This window comes from Acanthochromis polyacanthus, chromosome 2, assembly GCF_021347895.1.
Source record: "Acanthochromis polyacanthus isolate Apoly-LR-REF ecotype Palm Island chromosome 2, KAUST_Apoly_ChrSc, whole genome shotgun sequence".
Lineage (NCBI taxonomy): Eukaryota > Metazoa > Chordata > Actinopteri > Pomacentridae > Acanthochromis > Acanthochromis polyacanthus.
The window spans coordinates 16813037-16825100 of NC_067114.1; the positions used below are offsets into that span (position 1 = coordinate 16813037).

At 39.6% G+C, this 12064-nt stretch overlaps 1 protein-coding gene across 3 annotated transcripts in view; it reads right to left on the minus strand.

Moving 5' to 3' along the window:
• kif26ba (kinesin family member 26Ba) overlaps positions 1-12064 on the minus strand; it is a 106911-nt gene that overhangs the window by 39215 nt on the left and 55632 nt on the right. For all 3 annotated transcript variants that reach the window (XM_051959781.1, XM_051959784.1, XM_051959778.1), the window contains exons 6-7: positions 3955-4170; positions 2581-2674 (exon numbers count right to left, since the gene is read on the minus strand). In XM_051959781.1, coding sequence (XP_051815741.1) covers positions 2581-2674; positions 3955-4170 — 310 coding nt within the window. The remainder of the gene's footprint in view (positions 1-2580; positions 2675-3954; positions 4171-12064) is intronic.

Sequence of the window (12064 nt, forward strand, 5' to 3'; positions counted from 1 at the left end):
ATAGTCAATGAACTGATGCATCATCTAGTGGTAAACTGAATAAGGATTCGAATTTAATTATGCACACACACACACACACACACACACACACACACACACACACACACACACACACACACACACTCATCATGACTAAAAGATGATCCACACACGACCAATAATCTAATATGTATGATAAAATCCTCAGAAATGAGGATTCAATTACATTCCTGAAGTTCCTCTATTTATTACAGGATCATTTGGACTTTTATTTAATTTTTTCTCATTTGATGAAAACCTTTTTGCTCAGTGTGAAAATGTGCACGAGTGTGTTCATGAGTAGACTTGTCTGCGTCTGACTCCCCATATGTGTCTACAGCCAAGGGCCACAGAGCCGAAGATAAATGCTCATTGTGTTACTATACCCATTTTAATTAGAAAAAAGGTAATGCCATTATAATGTAGCCTCATTAAGATCCATGGCCTTAGGTGAGTTAGATCACAAAGAATGATCACATCTGCTGCAGGAGCAGCAGCAGGAGCCATTTAAGCTGAAACAAGCAAGGTCATAGCATTAATATAACGATAAAACTGAATGAGAAATCCATCAAAGATAGTTTGCTCTTTAAATCATGTTAAAGTCTTGCGGTACCATTAACACAATCAAGCACTGGCAATAAGAAGGCATGTTAGAGATACTAGTTCCAGTCATTGTCATGTTGTACAGGATGAGTCATCACTATGAGTCATGACACAGTCTGTGTTTTCATGTGTCAATATTCAGCAGCTGAATGAAAACATGTAAACATGGTGAAATGCAAAACATTGATCTAGACAGGTTGTGTGAAGTGTGCAGTGCGCCATTTGGGGTTTGTGTCGTGGGATACTGTGGTGATTAAATGTGCATCTGTCTGTTTGATCTGTCCTACGTGCATCTATTGGATAAAGTGGCGGACAGCTTGTGCTCTTAGCCCACTAAGCAGTATTTTGGTTGAACATGTACGACCTAACGGGCCCATTTATTGGATCTTATTTTATATTTCTCATTATATCATTTCCCCTGTGCTTGTTGTGTTTGCAGTGACTGTGTGCATTCATGGCTTTCCTGAGAAAAGAGGGACAACTACCAGCATTTTGGTGCACTTAATAGATTTTTTTAATGCCTCATTATTGGTGAGAGTACCGAGTCCCTATAGGAACAGTGACAGGCTGGGTAGCAAGTGTTGCATTGAAGTCACACTAAATAATTTTTTGAGCACTCAAAACGTCACTGAAATGACATTTTGCATGATTAGATACTTTCAATCCAATAAAATTTAATAGGAAGTCAGCCAGCTCAACTACACCAAGTCTTTACCGAACATGCTCTCAACTTTGATCTTTAGGGTCAACAAGCATGTTGTATGTGTGTATGTGTGTGTGTGTGTGTGTGTGTGTGTGTGTGTGTGTGTGTGTGTGTGTGTGTGTGTGTGTGTGTGTGTGTGTGTGTGTGTGTGTGTGTGTGTGTGTGTGTGTGTGTGTGTTTATGTGGCACAGTATCACAGTGTCTTAAATGGAGGGTATTTGATGGGAAACAAGGGAAGAGAGAGCTGGAGAATGCAGTTGATAGTCACATCTTTTTGAATATTGAGGAGCTATCATCATTTTCGGTTTTGAAACTGAGATTTTCAGTGAATCTGTTGGTAAATCTCACCTAATCGTGTAACTTTATTCTTTATTTCTTGGTTGGATTCCCATCATTATTAGTCACAGATATTCACAGAAGCCACACAACAACTATTATAATTAAAACAGACCCAGCTGCTGTTGCCCCATTCTCAGCGGTAGCACTAATGAGTTACTGTAACAGACAATGATCACAGCAAAAAATACAGAGGCAAGACCCAAGTTGTGTTAAAAAAAAATACAAAATACAAAATTATCCCTGAAATAATTAGCTGCATGGGAGGAATTCATAATAGGCTATTATTATTGATTCATAATAAATTTACAAATAACTTTAGCAAGGGACAAATTCCCTGCACATTGCCAAGGACACAATGGTTTGTATTTTGTTTTTTTTCATGAAATTTCATCGCTGTTTAAAAGGCTGAGTCATTTCCTGCTGCGCTGATGCATTTGTTCTCAGCTGAGCAGTTCAGGGGGACTCAGAAACTACAGTCGGATGAGTGAAGATCACAAAACAAAAAGGATAATGCTGCTGGCACGTACAGGGATAAACACAACACGGTCTGACCCAGAGTTGAAGATCGAGTGTGTGTGTGTGTCTTTGTTTGTGCGTGTCGGGGTTCAGACGTGTTGCGGTGAGGGGTCCTGACCCTCTTTGAGACAGCTTCTCTAAAAAGCAGCTTCAAAAGGATTAGAGAGAGAAAAGGGGAGACAGAAACACAGACAGAGCAGACTGAGAAGAGCTTTCAGCTTCAGCAGACACTAATCCTCCTCTTTTTCTCTCTGATAGATGAGGACCAGTGGAGAGACGGCCCAGTGAAGGACAGACACACTGACGGTCAGACACACACAGGCTGAGGATGACTCACAAGACACACGTGTTCTGATTTTGTAGCCAGTGTGTGTGTGTGTGTGAGAGAGAGTGTGTGTTACCCAGCTTGGAGTGTCCAAAGCAGAAGACACAGCCATCTGCTCCATTCACCACCGACTGAATAACCTCGGCAACCGTTCCTGCGCACACCTCCGCCTAGCAACAGGCAGACAGAGACGGAAGAGAACACGGGAAGAAGGTCAATGAAATCAGAAATGCACATATAGATACGCATGGACAATATTAATAACAGCCGTCTGGGGTCAGTAATATGAAGCCAGTTCAACACAACCAGGATATCTTATTATCTGGTTTCACAAAACCAAACAACCAATCATGTAAAGCAGGTTATCAACTCTATATGTTATCTATATATATTGCCCCTACGAGCATGTTCATGAAAAGAGGCATTGTTGGCACCAGATGACCAGCCAGACTCATGGGCAGGTTTTCAGTTACATATTTCCCACGACAACAATAAACTGAAGCTAAAAGGCATACAGGAAGACAGATTGCGAAAGCTTAGAGAATGCATAACTGAACAGGCTTCTCAATGACAGCATCATTAAAGCACAAGTAGGTCTGACTATAACTACAATTATGCATTGCATTAAATGTATTGCTTAGACGTAGCCTATTCTTGTGTGTATGAGATAGCTTTAGTCTTATTTTCCTTTCAGCTGCAACCTTGGTAGTGTTAAATGGTCTTGGGAGCAAGTAAAAAGTAAATACAAAAACATCCTTCAAACTGTTAAACATGCTTACTGCAAATCTTAGATCAACAAGTACAGGGCTTTAGTGCTTTATGAGTTTCTGATTTAGGTTTATGACGTTATAAAAAGGTCTATAAATCAACAAAATGCTTTGAAATTGCTTGCAGTCAACAGAAACAAAAATAAAGCAAGGAAGGGTAGAGTTCCCTCCATGGAGAGTCTCAGTATCTCTTCTACCTATGCTTGACAAGGAAAGAAAAGGTCTTAAACAGTCCCGAAAAGACCCGCTTTTATACACGTTCATCTGTTATTTTCAACATAACGTGCTCCAGAGCAGGTTAGATGTGCAGCATAAAAATAAATTACAGTGGTGAAGTACTCCAGTCAAAGGTCAGAAGTTGCTAAACCCAAATTCTGCTTCATAGCACAGGCCTCTGGTGTGTAATAAAAGGTGTTTGCATTTGAGTCAATATGGGAGCATATTTTTTTTTAAAACGGCAGATGATGGACTATATGGATCATATTTTAGTGGCTCTTCATATATTTTTTGTGCAATAATTTTAATTTGTAAAGCCTCACCAAAAAAAGACCTAAGTAAAGTATCTCAAACTTGTACTGAAGTAGAATACTTGAGTAAATGCACTAAGTAACATTAACCACTGCATGCAAGGTTTTATAATAAAATCACATTCAAATCCTATCTTCTTTTGTTTTTTCTCTTACCTGTGATGCATCAGGAGGAAACGCAGCATCAAAGGTGAACATCTTTGGAGGGACCTGATTGGCTCCTACTCTCTTCTGAGAAACAGCACTTGGAGTCTGATTTGCTGAAGGGTCCATGATTGTGATTTGTTTCTTCCTGGGATCCACTTTCAGAAAAGAGCTGGACTCTGCTGCGTCAGACTGAGACACTGGGCAGACACGCACCATCACTTTCACCTGTGGTGGGTAAGATACAGAAAAGAGATGTTTAGATACTGCTGACAGAACATCCATCCATCCATCTGTTATTTATACTCGGCTTAATCCTCATTAGGGTCATTCAGTGCTGGAGCCTATCCCAACTGACTCAGGGTGAAGGCAGGGGACACCTGGACAGGTCACCAGTCTATCGCAGGGCTACACATAGAGACAAACAATCACACTCACATTCACATGTGACTTAGAGTCAGCATTAACCTCAGCATATTTTGGACTGTGGGAGTTCCCAGAGAAAAGCTACTCATGCATAGGGCACAGACAGAACATGCAAACCCCACACAGAAGGGGATCTTCTAGCTGCAAGGCAACAGTACTAACCATCGAGCCACAAATGCAACATTATCACTCAAAATGTGGTACAAAGGTTCCAAATACAATCAAGATTCACTTGCACTGGTTTGTCTGGGCATTTCTCTTCACAGTGAAATTTCTTATCTGATATCTAACAAACCACAAAACCAAAATAGTCAACAACAGGCAGATGAGCAAGTTTTTAAACAAAAAGTTTGCAAGCTACTTTTTAAAACTTCATCAATGTCTTTGCGGTTCCTCAGAGATCCCTCGTCTGTGAAACAGTGTCTGGTGCTGTGACATGCTCTTCTGTTAAGTGTTGGGTTCCTCTCCTGCTGATTCTTCTGCACTTTTATATCATTGAAAAGTCTACCCAACTTTAAAATCTTGAACAGACTTTATATTTCTGTGAAGGACTGTTGCTGGAAGACATCTGTCTGCACCTTGGCCTCGAAAAATCACTCCCAAAGAGACACAAAATTCAGCTTTTTGGTTCTGCACTTAAAGGAGTGTGTACTCTCTCTCCCTCTCACCACATTTCTCACCCTGCTTCTACCTCTCCCATCACATTCTCCTCCTTTACCTCTCACTCTTTGGTTATCTCTTTCTCCCCCTATTCTAAATCCCTGCCTTTCTTCCGGTAGTCTCCCTCCTCTCTACTTTCAGCTCACTGTCACACATCAAAAGCCTGACTTGCAAGAATCCTGTTTTAGCTTTCTCTCCTCCTCTCACTCTTCCTTCCCTCCCACTCCTGTCACAAAGTGTTAGCAGCCGCAATTTACCGTCTGACAGCTGCTCTTGTTTTCTTTGATATCAGCGGGAGCAAAACGCTGCGTCATCGACTTGGAATGAGTTCCAGAACATTTTAACATATAAACAACCTTTTTCTCTGTTAGTAAAAAGATGTGTTGAAGTTGGAGATACTTTCAAGCACTTCATTGTTGCTCTCTGTCTCCTCCTTCCGCTCTGAGGTGAATTGGTCTTTGTCTGTCTTGCATGTTTGATCTCTCCCTGCCAAAATCCTTCTGTGATTCAGACCGCCTATCTTCCTCTTTCAATGTTTGTCACTAACTCTTGCTTCCTGATACCCATTACAGGATTATCCAGTGGATTTACACCATGTTTCCTTTCTGACATTTGGGAGGGAGGCTTGGCTGAAGCAGATGACTGTCACTGACTGTCAGGTAAAGTGAGCACTTTATGATTCAGTCTTAAGCACACCAACTGTCTCAGGGACTAATATGAACCGCCCCGATTATCAAACACATTTGATATTTACACTGTGATACTGGATGGATTCTGAAGTGTGTCGGCAAAGCAATAAAGACACTGAGTGTGATGAGGAGTTATGCTCCCTACTTTGAAGACAAATTTTTGTCATCTTCAATTCCTCCTTATACCTTTGCACATCTTCTAACATTGATTCAAATAACGCCATGTGGCGTCTCTGTGTTCTTGTCTTAAGTGTTAATATTCCATGTCATTCTGCAGAAGTTTTTTGACATATCTCTACTCTTTTCACTGCGCTGGAGAAATAGCAGGTGTTACAAATTGCCAATATCTCAGACTTGGACTTGGAATTGTAGGCTGAGGTAAATATTTTTCCTGCTCAGCTTGTAATTACAGTCTAAACAATATGACACCAATACGACATAAGGTGTGACAGATGAAAAGAGCTGAATGGAGCAAATAGCAAGGGAGATGATGGTATACAAAGCACTGAGTGACAGGCAGAAGATATGCAATTACATTCTTCACAGAAACGGCATGAATGCATCATTAGTTTTGGCCTCTGTGAGACACAATTGGGGAGCAGCTGCAGGTTCAGAATTGAATCTTATGTACAGATCATACATAATATTCAATCCTTACTCTGCATGTCTGTCTGCAGTGCATACTGGGAAAGGCTTTACAATTGTAAATCCCAAAATGGACAAGAGTAAAGTCCCATACTATGATTTCAAGAGACAAAAATTTCACTAATGTGGCCAGACCTCATAGTGTGCGATGACAGTAGGAACAAAATTAAGTGAAATTTGTTTTCATGTCTCATACCAAGTCTTTTCTAAAGAATGGAGGATTTTATGTCTGCAAGATGCAGAGGTGAAGGGCAGATAAAAAAGACTACAGTGTTTATGTGGCTCCCAAGAGCAGAAAAGAGAGCGAGTTTTGTCTGTTAGTGCTTGTTAGTGTAGATGAATCATTGTCTGAAGTGCGTTTTCTGTTCAACTCAACCTTGAGATTACGCATGACACAGCAATTCCGAAACGCTCCAAACCGCACTGCATTCAGATGAGGAACAGGAAAAAATAATCAACATAATAAAAGAAGGGTTGTTAGAGAGTTAAACTATACAGATCTGTACTGAGAGCTCCATTAGTCGTGAACAAGGATGCCATCATAAATAAAAGTTGGCTGTAAGTTTAACAACTTTATTGCTTAATGCTGAAGTTTCTGAAGCAAATTTAGGATAAAGACATTTGAAAATCATTTTCATTTTTTTGTGTAAATCATTTGCTTTAAATTATTTCATGGCCCAGGGGCAAAGAGCCAAAATACCCAGAGCAATGTCACATTCCACTGAGCAAACTCACCTTGAATTAGTGTTATATAAAAAATAAAAGCGTAGGAGCCAGCTAGTAGCTAATATAATGCCATGTAAACAGCACAAAGGCAAATAATATTCTAAAAGCTCTTACTGTGTTGCTGTTTATATGCACTCTATATTTCTCTCTCAGTCTATCTGCCATATACACACACCTAATATAACACGTTAACAGGCTTTCCTTTGGTTGCATCATTAAATGACCACAGGCCATTTTAGAGGGTTGGTTTAATAACTTTTGTGACTAAGTAAGTGTACATGGGAGCGTTTGTGTTAATGTGTGTCTCAAATGAAGGTGGCTCCGTGTATGTATGTGTGTGTGTATGATCTTAAAATGTGTCTATAGATGAGGGTCCAAGTTCAACTGAAATGCTACTTGGAAACAATAAACGTGTAACCTTGATGACCCAGGAAGCTCAGCATACTGAGGTTTAATGTCAGGTCAAGAGTGTGTTGGAAAAAATACCACTAAATACCCATACTACTACGCAGACACACGCATACACACTGACTGATTCAGTGATGGGCCCTCTCCCGACCCCAATAAAAGAGCCCATCACATCAGTAAGAGCCTGGAGGGAAAGATTTTACCGTTGCACGCTTTACAAGGCGTAACTCATAAAGTCTTCCCCCCCTGAGAGCCATTTCCTCCTCATGTCCGTGAGTGTGTGTGTATGTGTGTGTGTATCTGATCAAGGTATAAATGCGACTATAATGCTATTCCACGTCTGTTTCTCAAAACAGTGTATATGTGAAATGGTTAGAGTCACATCAGGGGTCATTAACCTCCGTTTTCTCCTTTTCAAACTCTGTGATGATGACCACCTACCAACAACAGAGGAACTGATGCATCAGCACAGTCACACTAGTCGTAATCGATATCATGTTTTGCTCTGATTAAACTTGCTGATGCTTGCTATGATGTGATAATATGATATAATAATAATATATGGCAGAATATTTGTGCTGCAATCATTAATCAAGTCTTGGCCTTCACTAGCTTTATTTTCCACATAAAAATATACAGAAAAATCAGACAACAACATGATCAGCTTTTAGTTCTGACAAGATCCGTTCTGTGTTTAATTTACACTAGCATAACGAAGCAAATGAATACTGGGTTTGGAAATTGCACAATCTATTTTTTAACATTGCAAATGGATAATTTTCTTTACATTTTATTTTTATAATGTCACATTTGATTTGGGATGGCTGATGGTGCGATTATGGCGATTATGTATTTGAATACTGCTATTCTATGTTTAATCTGAACAACAACATTTCTAACAATATGCTGGCCCTACATAAATGGGGCAGCCAGTAAATGACTGCATTGTGTCAGATGTGTTACATAATTCAGTTGTGTCACTGGATGTGTGGCTGGCTGTAGACTCCCCCGGGCGCTAGTGGTACAAGCACAAAGTACAAAAATGGGGGGAAAAAAAATGAAAGGATTTTAATGATTTCTTATTTTTGTTTAAAACTGTAATTCTGAGGTAACAACCTGAACAAGAACAGCTAAAAGAACACACTGAGAGACATTCACTTCTTTGTGAATTTTTCCATTTCAAACCCATGTTTTGTCTGATTCATTGTGATGGTAAAAATTGAGCAAAGAGCTGCTAAGTGTTCAAATGGATCTGACAGAATCATTGGAGCTCTACATCCAGTTGAAGAACTTTAGACCTGAGTTGAGATCTGTTGTGACATTGTACGTATGTTTTATCAAACACACACCCACAACATTCTCAGAGGATCCTTGGCCTAGTTCCACCGGTGAATCGATAAATGTGGCAAAGTGCAGCAGCCAATACAGCGTTTGCAGGAGGAGCACAAAGCTAATGGACTCTTTGTTCTGCTTAATGAATTAGCAGGATCAGAATGAAAGATGCAGTAATGCTTGCTTCAGAATAAACAGGTATCTAATAATTCTCCAGAGTTACCTAACACCATCTCTCACACTGTCCAGGTCCCTTCATATCCCATCAACCATGTCTTCATGTCTTGTTTCCCGCCTCAGAATGCTCTCTCCACAGTGTTCTCTCTGCTTCCCACTGTTACAACACATGTACAGACTCTCCCTCCTCAGTCTCTCTTTGTGTGTGAAAAAAAATCATATTGCTCGATATCAGTGTCCACCCACTCCATTCCCTCCATTCTCTCTTTGCCTCGTCTCTCTCTTCTCCTTGTCACACTTTCTTTCCCTTCCTCAGAACAAACAATCAGACAAATCACAGCCTTTTCCTATTATCCAGTTCTATGCTTTCCTCTCACACTTCACGCTGCACTGAATACTGATGTGACGCTGAAACAGAGAGGGGAGTGAGTTTTTGTTCACTTTTTTATGTAGGTGAATATTGAATTTCTAATTCCCTTGATATCTGTGTAATATGAGTGCATGCAGGTATGATTCCTGTTTTCCAGAAAACCTTATCTATGGTTCTTCTAACCACTGATTATGTGATAGAAATATTAGGGTTAATTTCCAAGCTCAAGGATAAATAGTTTGGATTTTTTTATTAAGAAAATGCCCTCATCACTAATACACAATCTTGGATATGGATCGCTCTGTTCCTCAACTTTAGACACAATACTCAGGCACAATGAAGCCTTTGAGCCAATTTGAGTAAAGGAATTCAGCTAAACAGAAACGACCAACCCTGAGCTGGGAGAAGACTGTTCGATAGTTCCTCACAGCAGTGCTTCATTGCTATTGGCTGGAAAATCAATAAGAGACTGAGACTGAGCTCTAATTGGTTCCCAAAGACTGCAGAAACACTCATACGTGGAAACACATGTACAGAGAGATAGATACAAATGCCATATGGGAATAGCAAGTGCAGGCTTTAGATCAATTCTAATTTTACCTAATTTATTCATTCCAGCTCTACAAATTTTATCATAAAATCTATGTTCTCAGTTGGATGTATCACTAGAGCTCTTACAACTCCAAGGATTGCATTTGTGTATAATCTGAGCCTCAGTATAAAAAGATCTCTAGTGAAATAACACTGAATGTAACTTTAGGTAATACATCACCTGGACAATCCAAGTTAGCTTAGTGCAAACTAAAAAAAAATCAAATGTGCAATCAAATGTCATATGTAAATTTGTTCTGAAGAGACTGACATTACTGAAGCCCTCATGCAGTGTGTAACTCTGGCTGCTGAGCCCCACTGCTGGTGACTCATTCCTTCATTATGATGAACAAGGACGCTGTAGTTTATTCAGAGTCAGTCACACTCATGCCCTCCTCAAGAAATCCATAAATATTCATACCTAATTTGCACAAATCTGCAGGGTAAAGGAATTCTCTACGATACAGTTTTGGAAAAGTACAGAGTGTTTTTTTAAGGATCTATAGATTTGTGCTCCATTGTAAAGATTAGCAAATTCTATAGGATAAGATGGGGTGTGTAACCACAGTGACACAGAGGGAGCATCGAGAAGTCAGGCAGTATTTAGAGATGGACTAACACATTGTTGGTTTTGGTCTTTTTATTGGATTTGCTGACAGCAGGAGAGATGTAAAAGCCAAGATTAATACCTTCCTAGACACTGCTTTTCAGTTGAAAGAAATGTACCAAAGGCTGGTGATATATTATAGTAAAATAATATAAATCTGTATATTGTTATTGGACTGCAAAACCAAATGAGACCAAACTGTGAGCTGTGTAAAGGATCCCATTTGGTGAAAATCAGGTTTTTGACCTTGTTAAGGATCATATTGTATGTCCATATGGTGATTTTAGTGTGTGCTAGAACACATACCATGATAAAAAAATTTAAAAAAAAAAAAAAACTTTCAGCACCACCGCTGAGCATTTCCACCTTGAAACTGCAGTGTACCAGTGACAGTTTCAAAAGCAAAGATTCAGACTTTTAGGGTTTAATTCACAAAAAACACTGGGAACAAGTTCTGTTAGATTACAAGCTGGGGCTTCCTGTATCAGTTTTTGTTTGTTTGTTTATTATGTAATGGTTTGAAATGTGTGACTGAATTACTCCAATAAAACATATTGACATTGTGTAGTGGTGAGCTGTTTTACAGTGTTTGAGCAGATTCATTGGTGAGCTGTTGTGCTCAAGTTGCAACGAGCGGGAAGGACTGAGTGGCGAGAGAGTCAAGGAATTCATAGATCTGTACATTCTAGACAAAGCAATAATGTAGAGTTACATCAAAGACATTTTAAGACAGGAAGGGATTATTTTGATGATAAAAACTTCTAAATGTGCAACTTTGATATATAGAGACGAGTTGTAAAGGGTTTAATCAAGAACCAGACAGGAACTTTAATCTAAAATTGGTCCAGACTTTGAAAATTTACACATAAAATAAGTATACCAGCTACCAACCATCAGTTTTACCTTTAAACAGGTAAATCCACAGATTTTACGTGCAAATTGCAAAAAAAAACTCCATTCATCTAACATTCTGAGTATCAAGCATTTGTCAATACAAACTGATCAGTCCAGAGTAAAATTAATAATTCTGATTGAAGAAAAGAATTACCTGGCTGGCTCTTCTGTCTATCAAGAAATTCAGAGCACATCAATTTAATTTATATAGCCCCAAGAGAGTCGTACACATTGCAAACAAAACGCCCATGTGAGCACTGTGCGTGCGGGTGTTGGTCACATGCTCCAGGCCTGCCAATACCAACAGCATTAATATTTCAGCTACAAGGTGGAACAAGGTGGCTACTGTACTGGTTTCCCATAACAGACTCGCTCACTCATTTAGATACAAGACACACAGACACACTAGACTGGCATGAAGACACACAAATGCCTGTGGAAAATGCACTTGCACATGTTCACTCCTGACACAGACGTACACAGCTTGTGGCCTGAGAGCTATCGTAGCTGCTATTAAAAATTGATTAGCTGTCATAGTATCATTTTCCCCCCAAGGTCAAGTCGCAATCTGTGAGTGTGCATGTGTGCAAAATGCTG